The 15,156-nt window shown below is 40.0% G+C and overlaps 1 protein-coding gene across 1 annotated transcript; it reads right to left on the bottom strand.

Annotated features, from left to right (window-relative positions):
- Nucleotides 1-423: 423 nt before the first annotated feature.
- LOC148862940 (peroxidase 31-like) lies at nt 424-2,272 on the bottom strand. The gene has a single exon (XM_088975727.1). The coding sequence runs from the start codon at nt 1,757-1,759 to the stop codon at nt 764-766; it is 996 nt and encodes a 331-aa protein (XP_088831853.1). The 5' UTR covers nt 1,760-2,272; the 3' UTR covers nt 424-763.
- Between the last annotated feature and the right edge of the window lie 12,884 nt (nt 2,273-15,156).

Below are 15,156 nucleotides of genomic sequence, written 5' to 3'. Positions count from 1 at the left end.
TTCATTTGCTTGACGCACCATGCTTCTGCTACTGAATGAGACCCTCCCTGGAGTTTCCTTGTTACTCTTTCTTCCTTTACATCCGGGATCCAGACTAAGTCTTACAGAGAAGCAACATAGCATCTTTCCTTTAATTTCCTGATAACACAAACACTTGGTGCGAAAACCAATACATAAAGTCCATTAGAGGGTATAGTCCCGAGGATAATGAGAGGAAAACTAAACACTTGAATAAATAGGAAAGAATGAGAGAGAGAAATTACTAGCATCAACCAGATACTGAGATGAAAACTGAAAATCGACGCCATTTTCATTATTACTTTTTTTTTTTTTCTGATCAAGTACCGATCTTCTGCCCCCCCCACCCCCCCTCGCTCTCTTTCTCTTTCCCCACCTACTGGCATTTACATTGGCAATCCGACATAAAACTAAAAAAAAAAATATTAGAGAAGATTATTACAATGTACATGTAAATATGATATGATTACATTTACATGCACAGCTCTATATATACTCGAAACAGAATCTATATAAATAGGAACCTCAAAAAACACATCCAACACTACCATAAACAACAACAACAAATCGTAAGAAAAAGAATTGAATTATCGATCGTTGCGAAATTCTCCCTCATCTTCTCTCTCGGTTTTCTTTCTTCTTCTGGTCCATCGATCGTCATCGTTGCCAATGGAAATTATATCAAGTATCGGATTAAATGAACAACTAAAAAAAAAGAAAAACCAAAGGTTGAACTTGAACCCAATTAAGTTTTGATGATGTTGAAGGCATCGCATCTGCGGCGGATTTCCCCCCAGCGTCCCGTCTTCACGCCATACATACTCAGCTTCTCCATAGCATGAGAGAATGCCTGGAAGAATGCCGTTTGGTTGGTCGCGTAGGCTTGCACATAAGGCCTTGTCCTCGCATCCACCACCAAGGCGTTGTCCGACTGCAACAGCCCCAACCCTCTCTGCAGGTTCTGGTAGTACATGTTGTCGAATTTGTTGGGCGTCATCACGTCGTTGAATGCCGACATTGTTGGGTCCCGCTGATAGTTGGCACAGGCTCTCCTCAGCCCCTCGGCGTACCTGGGATTGATGGAGGGATCGTAAGGCGAGGTCGTGCTATAGTTGTAGATCCTGCCCGCGAACTCCTTGCAGTGGGAGAATCCGATGGTGTGGGCACCTACCAAGGCCACCATTTCGGGCACGGTGAACCCCTTGGATGCGAAGAATCTGATCATGTCGGAGGCGGAGGATCTGGAGTTGGGCAAAAGGACTCGGCTGGCTTTGGAGATGAGTCCATCCTTGCGGCCCAACCGGACGGTGTAGTAGGGGCCGCCGACCATGACGACCAAATCACGGGCGGCCTGTGCCAGAATATCGGCGCAGGAGACGATGCCGGGGCAGGCCAGCTCCAGGGCAGTCTTGGCGCGGACGATGAGATCGAAGGCGTCCCCGGGGAGGGAGAGGTTGATGTCGCTGTCGCGTTCGGCTTTGTTGAAGACATTAGAGGATATGAGGACGGAGGCATCACAGCCCTCGATCATACAATCGTGGAAGAAAAGGCGAAGGGTGCCTGCGGCGGTGGTGGGGCTGGTGATTTGCTTGTTGGTGACAATGTCTCGCACGATATCTTGGAACCTAGGGCATGCTCTCTGGTAGTAGTTGGTGGTCAGCCTGGAATATGCGGGTGAGACCGTTAGCGATGAAACGAATAGGATGGCGAACAGTAAAGACGGCAACGAAGCAACCCTCATTGTTGCTGCGTCACTTTATTAATCCTCTGTCTAGTAAGGAGGGTGAGGCAGAGCAGTTGCACAGCAGGAGCAGGGGGGATGCAATGGAATGGAAGCAGATCTAATTGGTTTTAGTAGAATGGAATGGAAACTAGGTTGGAGAAAACAACAGTTTCAGAGAGGGGGGACACTGGGAGAGAGAGTGGGGATCGGAGGCGGCGAGGGGTTTTAGCCTTTTAGGGAGGGAGCCAGGGAGAAGGGGTTATATTTCGGAGAGAGAGAGAAAGACTGTGAGATAGGAGTGAGATGCTGGGTTTTTTTTGTGTTTGATTTTGTTTTAATTAATAAATAATAATTGATTGGTTGCGGGTTTAGCCGGGGGTACTGACGAACGAGGATCTCCATTCAATCGGAGCAGGGAGAGGCGGAGAGCCTCTCCATGGATTGCGCTCTAGTGGTAGTGGCCTAGTGGGTAAGCGCGTCACATGGTTTGTATCTTCCTACTCGGTTACTCCCTAGAACTACAAACAAATAATTCTTGTTTGGAGTTTGGACTTTGTTTAACTTAAACTTTGCCCATTACAAATAATTAATTACACATCTTTCTATTTCCGTAATCATATCTCAATGTTGTAGATTCCTTAGTGGACACTGGAAATTGGGGTGCATATTTTAACGGTCTGATCTGATTGGGTTGTTAAGGTATGTTTAGATTCCAATCTGACGCGAGGGAGCATTACCTCTCCATGTTTCAACTTTCAATCAATGTTGAAAAAGCTAAAAAAAAAAGGGATTACAGGCCCAAATTAGCAGTGACGCGTGTATCAGTAGAATGGAGTGCGGACTGCAATGTACAGCAGCAGAAGCAGCGTACGTGGGACACACGTCGGCAGTAAAGGTACAGGCCGATGTTGAGATTCAGGCTTCAGCCCCACTACTCCTACTGTGTCGTCTGAGCACTCAGCAGTCAGCACCACTAACTTAAGGTGAAGTCAATAAATCTTAAGATTAGATGTTAAGCTTTGAGTTGAGACTTGAGACATCTCGTGGATCGGGAGATGTACGTGATGGAATGATCAGAACCGTTAGATCTATATTGAATTTTTAATAATTTAAAGAGGAGAGAGGCAATTAAGAGTTTGCACTTTGCAATGCTGTACTAGATCTGTGGATCGAATTATTGAGATTCGAGTTTAGTAAGGTGTGTGTAATTAAACCAAAAGAAAAACGTTAAATTAATAAGGTGGGACGTGGGAGTGGGATACCCTTCCACTTCCACAGTTCCACCACCACCGGGCACCGGGCACCAGCTGAGCTTGCAGCTTATGTTGCGTAATATAATATATTTGTTGAGTTGATGCTACTTGTACAGTGAATAGCGATGGTATAGAGGCGTGGGGTCTACATAGATGATACAACCGTCAGTAGCTAGCGGGCCATACCCATACGTGATAGATGGTTCACCTTCGTGGTAAATCGTAAGGGTGGACAGGAACCCGATAGGATACCCTCCTGCTGGTACTACTGGCCAGCTGCTACATCCCTCGAGATTTGATTCCATTTTATTATTATTAGATATTACTGTTTAGTGTTTACCATGGAAGAGAAGATACCTGCAAAATGCACGTGCCTCCTCACCTCCTCAATCAAATTAATTGCCCCTCACTAAACCCTTGCTTGTATTTCCGGTATCCACATTGTTATTTTTATTCAGTCTCTGTACCCTCTGTCACTCTCTCTCTCTCTCTCTCTCTCTCTCTAAATATGACAATTTACAAGGGCGTGTGCCGTGACGTAACTCGTAAGGTGAAGTGGTGAACAACCGCCTCTCTCTCACTCTCCGTAAATACTAAATACTGAATAGGTTGTAAAGAATTTTAAAGCCTGTAAAGCATATGGTATAGATAGATAAATAAATAAATAAACGTCCGTTGAGTAAAACAAAAAAACTAAAGAGAGACGGAATTAGAGCCATATTTCCGCAAGAAATAAAGAATCCGGGGCCCCGGGAAGGGGGAATTGCAGTGGTTAACTAGAGTGTCAATCCCGACGGATCTCAAGGGTTAGATTCTCACGTTTGTGTCTGTCTCATTTGTGCCATATGTCTACGTTGTGACAAGCAACTCCAGTATTATTTCATGTATTGTTTGTTTTGTTTAGGCATGAAAGAGGCTTTTGTAGGTTGTAATTGTACTGCTGTTCTTCAAAGAGAAGAATGATTTACTGAAAATTTTGTTTCTTTATGATGAAATTTGGTTACATATGCAAAATGGTTATGAGAATATAATTTCTTCTTTACTTTTTCAAGAAAAAAAAAAAGGAAGTGGGTACTAGTTTTAAGAAAATTGGCATTCCCTTGCAATTTTCAGCTGGTTGCAAACCTCCAACAAGAGATTAAGAATATGATTTATGATTTTCAATATATAAAGAGCAGTATTTATTTAACAAACAAGGATAAACCGCATGTATTTAATGGACATGGCCTCCTCCTCCTCCCCCACGCCTCTATGGTTATATTGTCATCCACTTTACTTCTTATAATCACTCAGCCAGTCAGCCTTGGGTTTGGGAAAGTTACATTAGAGACTGTCGGTGTCGGTGTAGGTACTGGATAGGGAAGGGGCCTACTCCTTAAGCACTCGGCAGGAGTATAAATGTAAAATCTTATATTATAATTTATATTTATATTCCTTCCGATCTGAGCCTTCAACACTCAGCCTTAGGCTTTGAAAATTTTGCTGTAATCTGTTTTCTGTCCGCGCCTAAAATGATGTCCTCTTCACCTCATATGGTCGGTCATATTCCGGATTTACGATCTCAAACAATTACCAAAATCCATGCGCGTCAGCAGGTAGAGGGAGATGTTAGGGGGCCATACATGAGCCCAATTTAACCTCCACTTGCTCGAACTCGAAGTAAGTACATCCAAAGTCTGTATGCCCGTTCATTTTGCTCAACCAAGCAATCATATGAATATTTGTTTATTCGAGTTTCGTTCGTCAGAAGAATATTATGCTTGAACTCAATGAAGGTGGATTTAGCCCTCTAATGAAATGATATCTTGAAACATTTGAACGACACTTAGACGCCTCCTAAACGATGATTTGGAGTCTTAGATTATAGTTCGTCTTCGTCTTAACCTAGCAATTTGCCTTTACTGCCAATCTAGTGACTTCAATCACAACTTAGGTCGGCTAGGAGCACCTCGTATAGGGCCGACCTGTAGCACCTCGTCATTGGTCTATGTGACCTTGACGCGAGGAGTGAACTCCCTCGAGGGCTTGTCGATCTGACTGAGGTCCAGGAGGCCACTTGCGAGTTGTGCTCGCCAAAAAATTTAGTGTGCATATCCCGATACTCCCAAGTTTCTTGAAAATTGGCACATGTACCGAGTGTTCCAGAGGATGGTCAACATGCGTGGCGGTTATCTCTGGGGATCTCAGACCGGTTAAGCAAACTCCTAGAAATCTTGGATGCGGTGCGTGAAGTCCACGCCAAACAAAGCCTATATAAAGGCACCAACCCCAATGACACAAAAATGTATGCGCGATTTAGTGCGTTCTAGCTCTCCTTGTTCTCAAACTCTCAGCTCGCATATACTATTACTGATTTAAGCATCAAAGCGATATCGTCGAGTTAATCACCCCAGGTTCTCTAATACCTCAATTTCTTTGTAGTTTGAGCGACCTGCTTGGCAACAAGTGTCCGAGTTTCCCTATAGATAGGAGCATCCAGATCGTGCACCATCAGCATCGATGTTGCAAATGTAACACCGTTTTCTAATGTATGGATTGGAAGCACTGTTTTCTGGAGTAACAACAACTTTTTTGTTTGGTACCAATGATCCAAGAAACATTTTCAGCACTAGTACTCATTATCCAATGCCACATCACTGCCCTATTGGTAGCAACGAGCTGCAGCTCCAGGAAACACCAAATTTGGGGGTTTTCCAAGCCATGCCTTCCTGATTTCCGAGGCGTGGTTTGGAGCACCGCTTTTTATGAAAAAATGGTTCTAAACAAATATCCATTTCATAGACCATTGTTTTTTCTAGTGTGGAGCTGATGTGGTGCCATTTTCTAGAACAACGACAACACATGCCAAACAGAGACTTGGTGTATCAAGGTTTTAAAAACCTGTTTGGAATCAGAACTGTTTTGACCAACAGTTTTTGGGTCAGTGATTAACTGCCCGGTTTGAATAGATGATCATTTTCAACTTAAAAATTAATTAAAATAAAAAACAGTTAAAAATCGACAGTTCGATCGCTTATTTCAACAAATCACCAAATCAACAAATTTTGGCAAATACCAGGATAAAGATGAAACGGAACCGATTCGATTGCTGTATGGTTCCCATGTCAACTGGTCTGACCGTCCGAACTAACACGATTTTCAAAATCATGGGAAAAATAAAAAATAAAAAATTATATATAAAAATATTCATATATAATATAAGTTCAATTTAAATTAAATATTCAAATTCGACTCGATAAACAAATAAAACTACGTATTAGATTTAAAATCAAATAAAAACTTGATTTAAACTGAGAGTAATTGATTTTTTTACGAGCTAAACTCAAATAACTTGTGAAAAACTAGATTCATTTCATCTCAATGTAATGCTAAAGTTAAATATACAAGAGTATTATCGGGCTAGAACACCATCCACACACAATTGAATGTTTTTTTGCCGAAAGAAATAAAAGCAGCAGCCCTGAGATTGCAGTTGCACTTGTGCATCTCTCTCCTCTTTCTCTCCCTCTCTGCTATCATTTCCTCCATTGTATGTGGGGATGTGAGTTTTGTCAACATCCAATGATGATGCCAGCAAAGCCAAGAGAGATTGTTGGGGTAAAGGCCTCCGACCTCCGTGTGTTGTACGCATGAGATGAGATGAGACTGATATGGGGTTCATAATAAATGCCTCTGAATTCTTACCTGTTTAATTTGTTTGGCGGTGGAAAATGTATGTAGCCGTTAAAGACATAATAATTATAACTACACTGCACAATCACGAAAATCCAAAGAGTACTCCCCAAACGAGGCTGACGCTAAATAAATATGTATAATATTTGAGGGAAAAGCAGTGGGACGTGACGATCAAATTGTGGATCCACACAGAATATCGACTAATGCCAACTATTTACCAACGCTGTGTACGTAGAGGGACGATGGATCTCAATGTCACAAAAACCGCCAAATTATTTGGGCCCGGATCATCATATCAATATATGCATGCTTGATGCTTCCGCATTTATAATAGTGAACAAGTGGCAACTCACGCGGCAGAGTTGGGTTAAACTGTAGATCGAGTCGGGCGTCAAGTAGCTTCCATGATCCATAACCACGTGCCCGTTTCATTGTCCCACCAAGAGCAATAACAACAAAAAATCAGCAGTGTTGATTAGGAAAATATTGAAGTTTCCTACAAACAACTCATAAGATAGATGCATATTTGTAAGACAGGGGGTACAATAATAAAGCAAAACCTATTTTCTCAAATAGCATTAGGCCATTAGCTGTTACATTCTCTTCATTGACTTCTATAATTTTTTTGTTAATACATTGACTTCATAATTGAATCATAAACAAAATCAACATATGTACTTTTATTAATTAATGTCTTCATCCTATAAATGATTCAGATATTTCAGCATCTTCAAAGAATATAATCTGTTGTCTAAGATTAAGTTTGGGAGTGCTTAAAATAAACACTTATTTTAGGCCAAATTTATACTAAGAAGCATTTTTTGTGTTTGAGATTTTTTTTGAAAACGCCCGATGGCTTATCCATTCATCAAATCTTCATATATATCAAAAGATAAGGTAGAGCTCAGAAAGTTCGGGATTACGGACCAAGTTTTAGGAGAGTTACAGTGTAAAGAGAATTTTGCAAGGGTGTGAGCTGTCTTGTTGCAATGTTACATGGGTGTGTTGTCTATCTACAACACACTATCCTCTCTCACTTCAGAACATCTCCTTTTGTATAATACTATGCAGAGGATGGGATGTTCTTCATGTGTGACTAAGATAAACGTAGGCAGGATTCTCGTGAACAAGAGATCTGGACTTATAAAAATTACATACTGAGAAATTAATTTGGAAGGTGTTAAAGAAGATTCCTGCAAGAAGAAATGAGTGATAGGATGCTCCATGTAGGGTTTGGATTTACTTCCAACAAAGAGTCGATAATTATCTTAGCATCACCTTGATTGAATCCCGAGCTGTAAGGCAAACTTGATACCTTCAAGCAGGGCAAAAGCTTCAGTAATTAGAGCTGGGGAAGCATCGATCAAAGGGGATTATCCGGGCAAAGATGAAAGAACCATTGTTATCCCGAATAATCAAACCAGCTTCAGATTTTGAAGTTGAAGTGGGCCCATCAAAATTGAGTTTCAGGCCCCGTTTGATTTGCGGGAATAGGGGTCTGGAATCAGAACCGGAATGGACTATTCCGATTCCAATTGTTTGGTTGGGGGGAATTAGAATTATATTCCCATTCTTGTTGGAATAGCGTTCTCCCATTTGAGGGAGTAGTCATTCCCTGTCCCTCTCTTGAAATCTCATTCCTGTTAATTTTAATTCTCATTTTCATTTCTGTCTGAACCAAATAGACTATGAGAATTGATCATTGGGATTCTAATTCTGAAAGATTTCAATTCCGATTCCGATTCCTATTCCAACTGCGAACCAAACAGACCCTCAATCTACCTCGTGGGGGTTTAATCCAACGCTGAGGTTGTAAAAAAGTAGTTGAAGAAGACATACTTCCACAGCCATGAGACCCAAGTGGTGGAACATGAAGTTGAAAGATTTGAGCTTTATGAATGGTGAAGTCCGGACTCCATCTTTGATGACTAAAAATAATGGCATTTCCGGTGAGCCAAATTGTCCAAAGAGTGGCAGTGATCTTCCAAACTATAAGATCATAGGTGGGTGTCATTAGGATGGAACCAGTAAGAGATCCAATCAGAGAATTTTCGATTAGGAAAATCAGTTGTTTGAATACCAAGGTTGGTTCCAAAACTTATTCAGCCGAGCTCGAGTAGGAAGAATATTGTGAATGATACGCCATAAGAAAATTTGAAATTTTGGACAAAGGCTTTCAAGCTTCCAGAAATGTCTCCATGTGTAGTCATCAGACATTAGGTGGGCAAGGAAGCTGCTTGGTCGGGAGGAAGCCAGGAGTTGATAGCCGGATGCCGTTGTATATTGGTATGTGGTGTGAAGCTCTAGATGAGTTTACCTTGCATTGCATTTGCAGTGAGTGGCAGCTGATGAATTTCAGAGATTGTTTGAGCAATAGAGGCATCAAAGATGGAGGACATCAAACCCCTATTCCACGACATGTTTTCATGGTTGATAAGTTCTGCAACTTTTCGGACTTGGGGGATCTAAAATCTAAGGTTTTGTGGGACCCATGCATGGATCATGGAGAACGTCAATGTTCCAACCATCACCGATTAACCGATGAAAGCCTTGCCTCTCAGAAAAGCTCTGCATTTTAAAATTCCCTTCCAAATGTAGGAATTAGTGGTTTTAACCCACATTCACACACCAGAAGTTTGAATTCCTTAGATACTTGGCCCGTAGAACCCGTGACCATAAGACATTTGGATTAGTTAGAAATCTCCAACCCAATTTCAAAATTAACGCCACATTTTTAAGATGGGCATCCCTGAATCCAAGTAGTCCACCCAGATCCTTTGGTTTCATGAAAAGGTCCCAAGATTTGAGATGAAGTCCATTATCTGTAGAATATTCAGACCACCAAAAATTACGGCAAACATTGTTCATGGCCGTGCACGTAGCTTTTGGTAAGAAATAAGTGTGCATTAAGTACTATGGTATCGATTGAAGGGTGGAGTTAATAAGGACTGATCTCCCTGCATGGGAAAGAGTTTGCTTATTCCATCCAACAAGCTTTGCTTTGATACGATCGACTAAGTACTTCCATTCTTGCACTTTCGCCTAACCGAGAAAGAGAGGACCACCCAGATATCTCTTACTATGATTCATTATACCAACACCAAAGCGTTGAGCCAATCTGTTATTGATTCTTCGATGGGTATTTGCACTACAGAAAATAGCTGATTTTTTAAAATTTATTTCCTGTCCTGACCATTTACAAAAACAATGAAGAGCTTCCATAATTTGTGTCACTTCTCTATTGCTGCATTTACCAAAGATAATTAATTAGATCGTCAGCAAATAACAAACGGGTAAGACGGGCACCAGAATTATAGAGCCTGAAGCCATGTATCAATCCGTCACTTGATTTCCTTTCAAGGATACGCAAGAGAACCTCAGTGAACAATATAAACAAATAAGGGGAAAAGACACCCCTGTCGCAAACCTCTGGACGGTGAGAAAGATTGGCTTGGTTGTCCATTAACTAAAACTGCAAAGTTAATAGTAGACAAGCAGGTATAGATAAGCTTGCAAAAATCTTCACAAGAGCTATGCTGATGAAGGACATTCATTAAAAACGGCCACTCGACTCTGTCACAATTAAGCCTTTGACAAATCAAGCTTTAGCAAGAAGGATCCAGTTCTTCCGTCCTCGAGACTGGTTCATTGAGTGAATTACGTCTTGTGTGATAATGGTGTTATCAATAATATTTCTTCCTGGAGTGAAAGCATTCTAAAAGGGCGAAATGAGCTTTGGGAGAATATATAAGCTTCAATTCAAGCGATTGGTGATAACTTTGGCGACAATTTTATACAATACATTGCTTAAACCAATTGGTCTGAGGTCTTTGGAGGTTTCAACAGAATCACATTTTGGAATCAAACAAATAAAGGCAGAGTTTACCTCAGCAATAGATTCAGGAATAAGAAAGACCTGTTGAACCCATGAAGTAATTTCAATACCCATTGTTGACCATCCTTTTTGAAGAACAGCTGCATGCACCCCATCCGGGCCGGGAGCTTTCCGAGGATCGATGTTGAATAATGCATATTTAACTTCAGCTTCACAAGGAGGGCTCATAAAAAATGTATATCTTCTCTCCTCAACAAAATCATTCTCTGAATATAACTGTGACTGACAAGCTTGTAATTAACTTACGTTCAGCTTCAGAGATTTGATGGTGAAGGCTGCCAGTAATTTGTTGACCCCAACTCCAGACTTTATCAAGAGTTGAAATAATTTTTGAACGGAGATGTCCACTCACCTCAGTCCGAGAAAAGGTCAAAATATCCAAGGAGTTTGGATTCTTGGTCCAGGCTTCTTCAATTCTACGAACAGTGGTTCTTTTATGCCTGCACGCTTAGTGTTTATTGTTTAATAGAATTGGGTGATGGTCACAAGGTATCTATCAAGTCTCTTCCAAATTCGAATATTGTTAGCTGCATCCTTTTTAATTTGTTTGTCCAGGTGAAAGAGGGGCCACTAGATCCCAGCTGGTCATCAATTAGATTGCAATAGAATTAATCACCCTTGATAAGAAATTTGTATGACCACTAGACACTTCCCTCCTCCTCCCTCCTTGTTTTTCATTAACAGAGAATAAGGTTAAGACCACCACAGATACACCATTGACGAAAAGAGTTACATTATGAAAATCAATTAGATAATCAACAAATTAAGCAGGCCCGAGCATTATAGGATGGATGCACACGTAGAAGCAAAGAAGATCCCATTCAACATTCTGAGGCCTATTCTTAATTGTGCAGCAAAAGGAGTGGTCAGAAACATTATTGATAGAGATGCCGAGATTTGTTTTCCAAAACCAATCCAAAGGCCACCAGAACGGCCTGTTGTAGGAATTATCTCCACATGATAGTTAATTATGCAAGTGCCCGAGGACAGCTCTAGATTTAAACAGATTGTTCTTGGTTTCTGAGATGAAGAAGAAATCCAGTTTGTCTGTGATTTTGATAAGGAGCCTCTTGAGATAAAGAACTGTCAGGTGGCTCCCTCCGCCTTGACGGTTCCAACATAAAATTTTCATGGCGCCTATGGTGGCAGTTTGGGGCCCTACCACCATGGCCTGTGAATTGGATAGATTATATATATTCATTAGTGCAGCTGCTGCGTTTCTGTTTCTTTAATTTTGCTCTTCCGGTATTCTGATGATGGTTAAGAAAGAAAATTAAATAACGAATATTTTGTATTTTTTTCAAATATCATTTAACGGTTGGTTAATAACTAAAACAGCAGATAATGAATTGTCATTAGGCCCAAAGTATAAGATAATAATTAAAAATTTTCGGAATCAAAATGACATTAAGCCCAAAGTATAAGATAATAATTAAAAATTTTCCCAAAAAAAAAAACACATGTTTACAGCCTGAAATTAGAATTTATAAGCTCGAAGTACATTTTGAATAGGTGTATGTTCGGAACTAACGCCATTTCACGGGTGGATATATATGGATAGAGTGTGGGTTTTTAATCTTTTCAATATTAGTAAAAATAAAAAATCTACATTAGGTATATCCGTACTTCTCTGTGCATAATATATACGAGTCTCATGTAACGCGGTTTTGATCCTTGTCGACAGTACTGATCCTGGTTGTTTACATCTCATGGAAGTGCTTTTGTCTCGAAGAGTGTGGAGGGTGGGGGTGGACCTTCTCCTCCAATTTATTGTCACGCACACATTAGCCCCTACTTACATAAATAAAGCGCCCTGGCCCTGTTCCTGCAGCCTGGATTTTGTTAGTTTTCAATTTCGTATCACTCACTCTTTCTATCACTCCACTCCCATCCCGTTGAGTCCAGATTGGATTTTGGTTGGATTATACATTGCCCAAGGCTTCCATCATTTTCATATATACTCTTATATGTGACATTTTTCAAATAAACTGTTTAATTCAATCTGCCGACTGCTGCAAGGAAAAAAAAGGGGCCAAAGAAAACTGTCCAATCCAATGTGTCCCAAGTCTTGACATCTGATTTGGTCGGTCCGGTTCGAAATGTACCTGCCACAACCCGGTTTGGGGACCTGAGTTTGACATGGTTAATTAATTAAATACTAAAAGTTGCACCGGACACAACATGCTATTGTTATCTTGTCTACTCTAGTTTAATCTTGTTTTGTGCAGCTTGTCTCCGTAATTATTAGTTGTCGGTGAGAAAAAGTAAATTGTGGTTTGTGCAAGCTATAGTTAATATCACTCTATTAAACCTGTCCTTGGCCTGATGATAATCAATTTGATCCGAGTTGACCATGTATCCCTCTGTTTGGTTATTTGGAATTAGAATTAATTGAAATGGGATTTTCATTCTCAAAGGAGTGAGAGAGAGAATATCGATTTCCTCTATTGCCTTAGGAACGAGAATCTGATTCTAATTCCATTTAGACATGGCTTATTTACATCGATAAGAAAGTTTAAAAATGGAAATAAACTTTTATGCTTATATCAACGAAAATTCTGATATATTCACAAATAAACTTTTAAACCATAAACGAACAGTAGAAAAACTGGACCAGAATAAATATTTACCACGAACCAGCATTTGCATCATAAACAAACGCAGCCTTAACCAATAACAGTTGAAATTGAGATGGACCCTTATTCCCACAAACCAAATGGAAGATCAAATCAGCCCCCCACAGGATTGCCCCCCACAACGCCCATAACATATTCCTGCCATGTATTGAAAACATTTTGACATCATCATTTTTGATATTATTGAGGGATTTTCCTAATACACGACATAAATGTACTGTGAGATGCTGTGGGGGCAATATTAAGGGGCTGATTTGAAGTCTCACCCATTTTGCGCTTTTACATGATAAAGAACCCTTTTTCTTTTTTCTTTTAAAAGTTAGAAATGGATCGAAAAACATTTGGTAAAAACTGAAAGACCATTTATCCACATTTTTTGTACTTTTAGCGGTGTTTGCTTTTTGCTTTTACAGAGCACTTTGAACCCAAAGTCAGTTTATGAAAATTACAATCACAAAAGTGAAAGAATTTAACACTCCCAAATAAACTTTTCTTTCTATATTAACTTTACAGAACTACCTCAAATTTCAAAACTAGTTTCTTAGTGTGTACAAGTATAAGAGCACTGTCCAGTCAAAGTTTCAAAAATATGATTTTTCTGAATAATAAAATGAAATAGAACCTATTTGGGATTGTTCCCAAAAGTAATTGCAGGTGTTTGGGTCAATACATAGGATTTGGGGGTGTTCTTAAAAGTAAAATGAACTACAAAATCCAATAAATAGTAATTACATATACAAGCTTTTATATTATTATAAAGTGGATACTTATCTTGATTTTACTGCAGATTATAAAAATTAAATTTCATAACATATTATAAACTTTATATCTTTACCTTCTTGCACACGTGCATGACACGTTTCCTTAATTAATCTACTTAATTTTGATTGGGTTTTAAAGCCCTTCATACATGCTTCATTTGTAACAAATGTGTGTGTTTTTTTTTTTTGGTTGGTTGTGTCTTGAACATGCAACCAAACAGAACCACACTAATTGTGATTTGGTGTTTTAAGCCAAATGAAACAAGAAATGAATCAAGAAATAAATATACTATGATTCAGCTGGGTTCACTAAAGTAGGAGTGTTCACAGGTCGGGTTGGGTTGGTTTATTGAAGTTTTCCCAACCGACCCGACCTGGTCGGGTTACTTGAGGTGGAAATCGAAACCGACTCACTGATAGGCCAAATTGACCTAGTCGGTTTGAGTCGGGTTGGGTCAGTTTGGGTCGGTTTTGGTTTTGCTCCTGTACAAAAGGACGCCTAATTGAATTCTAATTGTAATTGCCTAATGGGCTTTCTAATTCTAGTAGAAGACTAGTTATAGTTAAGTAGGAAACTACTCAAATTAGGAACTACCGAATTAGTCTACTAGTTCGGTTCGGGTCAAGTTGATTTCAATTTTCACACAAGAAAATCAAAACCAACCCAATATATCAGTTTATATATTTGCCCAACCCGAAACCGACCAATACTGATAAAAACCCGACTGACTCGGGTTGGGGTTGGATCGGTCTAAATTGATCGGTTTGATCGAGTCGGACATTCTTACACTAAAGTACAACCGCATTTATCCAAGAAGTTCATCCCATTGCTTACTTTTTGGCTGCTTACCTAGAACAGTCGTAATTGTGATATTAGATAGCTATAATCTTTCGTACAAGCTGATTTTGGGCCTAGCTAATCTGCCAGGTTATACTAGAGGTAACACATGGACTGATCTTTCTCGGAGCAATGTGAAGTCCACTCCAGCCTGTTTGAAAAAATGGACCTTAAAATCAGTTTTAGCCATTATCAGCCCATGGGCTGAAAGATACTGCCAGCTCGGGAGTTTGTCATAAAGCAATACCATATATGGACCATTACCTAATGTTGGTTCAGACTTGCGAGTATCATGGGAGGAATGGACAGAATACATAGTCTACTATTACTAAGAATGTAGGCAGGTCATTTCCCTTA

This window comes from Nelumbo lutea, chromosome 3 (assembly GCF_056320005.1).
Source record: "Nelumbo lutea isolate HS-2025 chromosome 3, American lotus-T2T, whole genome shotgun sequence".
In the NCBI taxonomy this organism is placed as follows: Eukaryota; Viridiplantae; Streptophyta; class Magnoliopsida; order Proteales; family Nelumbonaceae; genus Nelumbo; species Nelumbo lutea.
Note: the sequence above shows the minus strand (reverse complement) of the source record. Positions and strands in the feature narration are given on the sequence as shown.

Coding starts and splice junctions, on each gene's coding strand:
- LOC148862940 (XM_088975727.1), bottom strand. CDS start 1,759: ATGAGGGTTGCTTCGTTGCCGTCTTTACTGTTCGCCATCCTATTCGTT.